The sequence below is a fragment of the Helianthus annuus genome, chromosome 9 (genome assembly GCF_002127325.2).
Source record: "Helianthus annuus cultivar XRQ/B chromosome 9, HanXRQr2.0-SUNRISE, whole genome shotgun sequence".
In the NCBI taxonomy this organism is placed as follows: Eukaryota; Viridiplantae; Streptophyta; class Magnoliopsida; order Asterales; family Asteraceae; genus Helianthus; species Helianthus annuus.
In genome coordinates, this window is record NC_035441.2 from 139,067,130 (window position 1) to 139,075,496 (window position 8,367).

At 36.4% G+C, this 8,367-nt stretch overlaps 1 protein-coding gene across 3 annotated transcripts; it reads left to right on the top strand.

The window, feature by feature from the left end:
• The first annotated feature begins 377 nt into the window (after positions 1–377).
• On the top strand, positions 378–5,489 carry LOC110908788. 3 transcript variants are annotated; one of them, XM_022153766.2, is made up of 8 exons: positions 378–1,343; positions 1,923–2,222; positions 2,343–2,468; positions 3,272–3,352; positions 3,472–3,580; positions 3,682–3,756; positions 4,085–4,209; positions 5,096–5,489. In XM_022153766.2, exons 1-5 carry the CDS (start codon positions 545–547, stop codon positions 3,501–3,503), a joined length of 1,338 nt encoding a protein of 445 aa, XP_022009458.1. In that variant the 5' UTR covers positions 378–544; the 3' UTR covers positions 3,504–3,580; positions 3,682–3,756; positions 4,085–4,209; positions 5,096–5,489. The 3 variants fall into 3 exon arrangements, with proteins under 3 accessions (XP_022009458.1, XP_022009457.1, XP_022009459.1); XM_022153765.2 differs by having other exon boundaries at positions 3,472–3,528; XM_022153767.2 differs by lacking the exon at positions 3,682–3,756 and having other exon boundaries at positions 3,472–3,528.
• Positions 5,490–8,367: the final 2,878 nt, after the last annotated feature.

An 8,367-nucleotide genomic window follows, 5' to 3' on the forward strand; every position in this document is an offset into this window, starting at 1 on the left:
CTCCTTATATAAAGTTGTCTAGTAAACGAGCCGAGCCAAGCCAAGCCGAGCTTATGTAAACATGTTTACGAGCTGAGTTTGAACCCATAAAATAAGCTTGGTTAGTAAACGAGCCCGAACTTCATTTATCGAGCTCGCGAGCCTAAGCGCGTTTATTATTTATACTATTTTTATTCAATATATTAATTAATATATAAAAGACGAGCCAAGCTGAAGCTTAAGAAACTACCAACGATCGAGCTTGAGCCTTGCTCGTTTGCACCACTAAATTTTCTAAACTGGGGTAGAAAGTTGAAAAGCCTAAAACTTAAAAGGAGGTATAGTGAAAATAACAAATGGGGGTCTCCTCCCCATATAGACAAAAATATCTTGGATTAATATATTTTCGTTCGTGTTCCCAACACTAAACTGCCGGCGAGTAATTCGGTTCAAAACCAAAACCAAACCCTCTCAAGACCATTAGTTGACTTTCTAATGACGTTACTTTACCGCTAACTCCCCGTCGCACTCCGTTACTTTACTGGTGGCTCCGTTTCCAAATCTCATGGTTGTTGCACGGCAGCTCCGCCTTTCTCCGCCACCTTCCGTCACCGTCTCTTCCATCCTCTACGACCCTACCTCTCTCTCTCTTGCTCTCATGCACTCCGACTCCTCTTTCTCTCTCTATCCTCGCATCTCCCCTCTCTCTCCTCCTCCTCTCCACTCCGCCACCACCACCGCCGCCGTCGTTTCTCCCCCGTCCTCCGCTGCCGCCTTCCTCCGCCTCCGCCGTAACGACACCGTTCGTGTAATCTTCCTTGTCGCCTCTCCGCACCTCGCCGGAAGCTCGATACTTCTACGATTTTATATGCTTCGTACGGACAATCAATTCTCTAGGGTTAGGGTTATATGCAATCAGAGTGATTTGGATTTCGATGAGAGGAAATTCGGTGTTTTGGTTAGGGTTAATCACGGTGTTTCGGTTAAGCTAGCGGCTTCGATTAATGTGTTCGCGATGTACTCTGTTTCAGACCGGAAAGTTAGGGTTTTCGCGGTGAAGGTTATGGAGGGAGATGTGGTGAAGTTGATGAAAACTGCGGTGATTGATTGCGATTTGCCGGTTTTTTCGATCAGTGTTGATATAGGGTTTTTGATTTTGGGGGAGGTGAATGGAGTTAGGGTTTTGCCATTGAGGCCTCTTGTTAAGGGTCGGATCAAGAAATCGGATAAACCGAAGGTTCAGAAGTTTAATTTGGAGAATGGTATAATGCTGGGAAGCAATGGGGGCTCGGTATTGTATGCGAAATCTTGGAAAGTTAATGGTAATTTGGAAGAGAAGATTGGGAAACATTATGATAATTCTGGTAAGTTAATAATGTATTTACGGTTAATCAGTTACAGTTCTGTTATTCTCTGATTGATTTTCTTGTAGTTTAGGGTTATGAATTCAGAATTCCTGTAGCTATTAACGTAGGATCATACATTATAATAGATGATTTAAATGTGTTTTATCATGGTTGATTGAGAAGATTAATAAATGCTGCCCATAGTTGTTAATAACGATGATATCGAGCGCTATAGCAAATAGCGTAGGGCTGGATCATCGCTATATGATGTTTATCGCTGAATAGCGTGAAATAGTGACAATAAGGGTTTTTTTCTTTTTAAAATAAATTACTAAAAACCGAATTTTTAGGCATTTTAATCAACCAAACAGCTGTAATTTTCAGTTTTTCACCAATTGCATAAATATACCTTAAATTCGGGAATAAAACCTAATTTTTAAAAAAAAAAAAAAAATCTAATACATTACTGCTAAACATCAAGTAGCGCTCGCCATCTCATCGCAATCGCTACGTAGCGTATAGGTAGCTTGTTACTATTTACGGGTATTCGCCATTAAAAACTATGATGCTGCCTGCTGATACATTGTATACTGACAGCAAAGTTGAAGCCTGTGAAAATGAGACAAAGCTCTCAAGAAGGTGGTGTTCGATTTGTGCCATTTAAGAGCAAAGGGTTTGAGGATTACAAATCCTCAAAAGTACCATTGGAGATGTCAATAAAGGCGATTTCCATCCAGTTTTTAGGTCATAATAAGTTTCTGATTTTGGACTCTGTTGGAGAACTGTACCTGCTATCGTTGTCTCATGTCTCTGGGTCGGAATCAGTTCATGAGATGAAGAAGTTGACTCTCACCATGAAAGTTCAAAATCTAGCGGTTTTTCCTGACGATTCTACAAGTATGTTGGTTTTACTTGTTATCCTTGATGCAACATTTGATGCAGCTTTGATTGTTGTTCAAAAGTGATTGAAATGGTGACATTATGGTATTCTAGTACATAATTCTTCCTAATATGCAGGTCCTCAAACTGTTTGGGTATCAGATGGACACTATACTATACATGCCATAATTGTATCTGATACGACGGATTCTACTGCCAATGAAAATGACACCAAGGACATTGAAGAAAAGATTCAACGCTCAGGTATTGTCAACTGAGTTTCGCAGAACTTTTAAAAAGGATCTTTCTCAGAATTTGTCAACTGAGTTTCGCAGCTTTTGTTGATAGATTTCATCGGCTTTTTTAACCCTTTATAGTGTGTGTATATATATATGTATAGTTTGTTCGCTAGTTGTTCATTCAGTTATCGACTTATTGCCTGAAGTATTATACTGAATGACTTAGGTACAAACATAACTTAATGACTTAACGTCATTCTTATGGTAAAGATATTGTAGTGTGGTGTTTTTAGTAATGATTTATTCTCTTATATCGTTGATCCTTGTAATAATCATAATTATGCTTCTTTTGTTATAGTACAGATTTATTCTCTTATATCGTTTATCCTTGTAACAATCATAAATTTGGAAGGTGGTGCTTTTAGTACAGATTTATTCTCTTACTACACCATAGTTATCATAACAAGGATGTTAGGATTAAGCACACACGAACACACAGCCGAAAGCAATAAACAATACAAGATATAACGTGGTTCAGTCTAAGCCGGCCTACGTTCATGATTGGCAACTAGGGTTATTCTTTATTGAGTGATTATTTTGATTACAAGTACATGTCATATATAGAGAGACTAATCTAGAAATAATAACTTCGTGATTAAGAAATCGCTAAACGGGTTGGGCTTAGGGCCGGCTGCTGTGTGTTTAAACAGTATGCATATCGGGACCTTTGATATTGATTTTAGTTAGATCAATCGAGTTGCATTGCTTTGAATGTTGTAAAGCGTTGGTATCCTTTATGACGGTTCTGAATTTTTGGTTTTTGGCCAGCCACTCAAGTGATATTTACAAGTGAAAAGATTCAAGAAATTATTCCCTTATCTGCAAATGCAATGTTGTTGCTTGGACAAGGTACCTTTGTTAAAACGAATCTATGATATTCAATTCTTTTTTCATCTCTATTGTCACCTTTTTGAGTGCTGGTTTGTTTATATTTCTATTGATTTCCTTTTCATTTTCTATTTTTGCAGCCAATAACATCTTTGCTTATGCAATATCATAGTGATGCTGATTTTCTTTCCAATCTGGTATATATGCTCGATTCATATTTTCAGTTTGTAGTAATTAATCACGTGACTCGTAAGTCGTAAGCATGCTACAAAATGATCTTAGTTTTTTTTCCTGCTAGAATAGTTTCCTTATCCTCCTTCATTTTTTTTTTTTTCGATTGGAATTTTTAGGGCGTATATCTTCGATCACACATTGATGAGTTTTTCCGCTTATGAAGTTCCTTGATTGATCTTTTTGTTTAAAGAGTAAGTTCTCTACATTAGCCTCATCAATTACCATTACAAATATAGGTGGTAAGACTGTTAAACCTTTTTTTTTATTTGCATTTCCACAATTCGTACCAAACGGTTTACTCATGCAAACTACTTTTAGATGTGGCATACTAATTTAAAGCTTACCACAGTCTAGTCTCTTAAGGCTTCAAACATGTTTTTCAAGCTTTAGAACACTAAACTAATAATGATCTTGAATTGAATCATATCTTGCCATTAAATTTGATTGAACTAATTGTTGATTGGACGCATGATCGTTAAGATTAGTACTATAACAATATATAATTATATACCTATGCAGGTGGATGCCATTTGTTCTCTTCCAATCATACCGTTTCATTGTTATATTTGACCAATTGTGAGCTTCAGTTGTCTCTCATGCTTAAATATAGTGCAAATGTTACTGTCGACACGGAGCTCTGGAAGGTATGGACTAAAACCCTGCTCTTATATAAAACTAGTTTTTTTACGTCGCGCGTTGCGGCGAAACCGAGCAAATGACAGTTTAAAATAAACATCATTTGAAAATAAAACATGTTGTTTAGAAAGTCAAACCATTAGAACGATGTATTTATATCATTGTACCGTTTTATGATATCAAATAAATAATTATATTGAGTACAACTTCGTTTTTAACAAAACTTATAATGGAATGTCGAGGGAAAAAGTAAAGCACAAATACGTATTTAAATTTTTAGAAAAAAGTTATAAACGTAAATTATTAAAGAAGTATCAAATTATTTGATAAATTAATATATGTTCTAGAAAAAGAAAAAAATTATTAAAAAATTGGTATAGGAAATATATGATTTAAAAAAAAGAAAAAAATTAAAGATATGTTTTTAAAAGTAAATATAATAATAAATTATTATAATATAATTATTAATATATTAAATAAAAAATAATAAAAAGCTATATATTATTTAAAAAATAAAGTTACTATTTATCGTTATTCGTTAACTATATATATATAATAGCCAAGTTGACGTGGCCAAAACATCCCTTTTATTCATTCGTACACCCTCGGTTTCAACTTTCAAAGAACAGTTAATCTTTTATTTTGGATATCTAAACCTAGTAATTTATAGATTCAAACTTAATATTTGATTTTGTTTCGTTTCTTTTCCACGACATTTAATTTCATGCCATTTTGTCAAATATCAAAATACTGTTCAGTAAATACAAAAGATCAAGGTTTTATGGTAATGATAATGAACATGTGTAATTTTAAATGGGAAGTGTTTTTTGAGAGGGTATTCAACACCGTTAAAACTAATCAGTTTATACGTGTTCACATTTTACGTCTGAACAGAGAATGTTGTGGAACCTGTTTGGTGGAGTGCTGTTTAAGTTTTACAGTGAGCAGGAGCGCGTTTGTCAGCGGTTCATGCCACCTAAGCAAGTAACATGCTCCCGAACACATTAAAGACATATTTGTGACTAATTGAATTGAACTTGAGCTTCTGGGACTCGAGTCAACAGTGGGAGGATGATTCACCAGAAGTTTAAAAGGTGTGATTTATTAAATAATATGACATTGTTATTATTATTCCAAAAGTGCAGCATTGATGCCATCGTTATGTTTCGTTGTCTAGTTTGAAATCCTGGCTTTTATTCGATTAGCATAATTAACATTGGTATTAGGTTGTTTGACGTAATGCTTCTTTGATCTTTGGACTGGTGAATTTGATGACCGAAGTTTCTTATTGGTTGGTAGTTTTCTTTACTTAGTAGTTAATGAGAATAGGATCATGCATGCAGTCCAGAATCTGTATCAACGAGCAAACATCGTAAAGCGGGAAAAGTGACTAAAAACTTAGGTTTTAATTTATAGTTCCTGTTTTCAATTATGCTGTTTTGGATCTAATGAATACAGTTTGTAGGTGGGTATAGGATATCGGCAATATTGTTTTGGAGGTTTCAGTTTCGACTAGACCTGGCAAATTGAACCCGAGCTCCCTTTTCTGGGTCTGTATGGGTATTTTTTATTTTATTGATGGGCTCATTTGGGTCATAAAAAAGAGTTTAGCGGGTCTATTTGGGTTAAATAAAAAAGTCTAAAAAAATCAACGGGTCAAAGCGGGTTGGCTTGGGACTTTTCACACGGGTTATGATGGGTGGATAAGAAAGAAATAGGGTTTCAACGGGTTGCTGAAACAGAGCGTGCTTGATTCTTTTGAGATTCAAAGCTATTTTTCATTCTACAATCGATCATCATTCTACAATTGGGGTGATCATCTTCCAGCTGGTTTGTCATCCCCTTCGACACATTGCAGACGAGATGAAGGCTTAGAAAAATCACCGACTTTTGCTTTCTACCGATTCTCTCAGACTCTCAGATCCTAAAATTTGACAGTTGATTGGGTCGTATCTGGCATATGCCGGAGTGTTTTGCGCTATGAACTAGATAGTTGGTCCGAAAGAATAGTCGCCGGAATTGACCTGCGCCGTTGCAGGTAGCTACCGGAGGAGCTTAAATTGCTTACTGATATGGCGTCATATCACATAAATTCGAACAGGTTTTGCGGAACAATCCCAAAATATTCTCCGAACTTGAAGATCATTTTCGAGCTTGATATAAGCAACAACAGGTTCGCCGGAAAAGTGCCCGAACAGGTTCACCGGAATATTAGTTCCATGGTTGTCTACCTGCAAGCTCTGTATCATGTCTGATTCTTTGAACATAGTTTTTTATAAACATATCACTTTTGGATCAAAGTGATATGTTTCTTTTTGTAGAAAAAGTCATTTTTTTTTAAACCGACCCAACCCAAACTGACCCGAAACCCGTTCTTACCTGGACCCGTTTCAACCCGAAACCCGTTCTGACCCGGACCCATTTCAACCCGAACCCGTTCCGACCCGAACCAAAATGACCCTTTCTTTAATTGACCCGTTTTGACCCGAACCTGTTTTGACCTGAACCCATTTTGACCCGTCACCCGACCCGACCCGACCCACCCGTTTTGCCAGGTCTGGTTTCGTCCCATTAACTAAAAATTTAGTTGGTTGGTGTTTTAGACGTGTATTTTAGAACAGTCAACATTGTCGGTTTTAGTTAAGTTAAAACGGGTCGAACGGACTAAAATGATTAAATTACTCAAATGTTCAATGCATACTCTAAATGGTACATACATGCTAAATCTTTTGATTTAGAGAAGCTATTTATCATTCCAACAATATAGTTTTTCAAACATTTAATGTAATGACATACTGAGCTCATGAAAAAAATGGACACGATTTAGGCTAACAAAACAATAATCTATATTAAGATGAAATCATCTACTTTAACTAAACAATACTTTAGATAAGGTGTAACAAGGTTGATAGAATCTATATTCTTAATTTGGTTCGGTGGGCACATGTCTATTTATAATTGGTGTATCAGGGTTTAGCTTCATTGATATAGAAGAGCCGAAACAAATAAAATTGATAACTCATTATCATCATCATCATCGTGCTAATTAAATCTTACCGATAACAAAGTTAAGATAGGGTTTGGGGAGGGTAAGATGTAAATAGCCTTACCTCTATCCCGTAGGAATAAAGAGGTTACTTCCAGTAAGACCCCTGGCTATAATTGAAATTATTATATCTGCCTCCCTTCTATAGGGTGAGTATCCATCAGGTTGCGCAAATAAACTGAAATCGGCTATTAATAAAAGCAATTTCATAAACAAACGTGTGAATTTGTGAAACCAAACATTCACTTTTTTGGGTATTAAAGAAAATAACTGAATATCACTAAAATCTGGGGAAAGTCTTTGACTTTGGATCAGGGGCTCTAAATCGAATCCAACAGTTAGCTCAGACCATCTATGGCGTTTGTAAGTTGTCACATTTGAGAACTTTTCAACCACTGCTTAGGGGGTAGGGGTGGTTATCACTCATCACTCACTCACAACTTCCAATCAAATTCCGCCATATCATCAAGCATTATTATTCCATCAGTAGTGATGGATTTTAGTGGAAATGTCCATCACTTACCACCACACCCAACATCCCTCACAACTAACAATTTCCCTCATCACCCAACACTTCTTCACGCGTGATAATTATGACGCGTGATAAACACTAGTGGTGGTGGTGTTTTGTTTTGTATAACTCGTTATATTACTTCTTCACGGGGTAAAACGCCCCGGGTCCCCTTATGGTCCATAACTCCAAACGTAGCATGTCCTTTTTTACTGAACTATTGCCAATTGCCATTTTGCATATACTAATCCAAGTATGAGTTTGCCACTTCTTGCATCATCTTTGTATCAATCGTCCCCTTTCTACACCTTTAATCCAATGGCTATTCTTCCCTATCAGCCTTTCTAGCCGTTAAAAAACAAAGATGTCAGCCTTAATACCTCTTGTGTAGTTAGTAAATTAACTTAACCGTCAGTATCCATAGGGTTTCGACCAGTGACGGATCCAAGATTTTTTTCTAATGGGTTCATTGTTTTTAGATACTCTAATATCATAGGACCGGATGTAAAAAATCCGGGTCGGTTCGACGGTTTGGGTCGGGTAAAATTCATCACATACTAAAAAATAAAAATACTATACAATTAGGGGTTAACAGACTTCGGTCCGACC

Coding starts and splice junctions, on each gene's coding strand:
- LOC110908788 (XM_022153766.2), top strand. CDS start 545: ATGGTTGTTGCACGGCAGCTCCGCCTTTCTCCGCCACCTTCCGTCACC. Junction 2,223..2,342: donor TTTTCCTGACGATTCTACAA/GTATGTTGGTTT, acceptor CCTAATATGCAG/GTCCTCAAACTGTTTGGGTA. Junction 3,353..3,471: donor AATGTTGTTGCTTGGACAAG/GTACCTTTGTTA, acceptor CTATTTTTGCAG/CCAATAACATCTTTGCTTAT.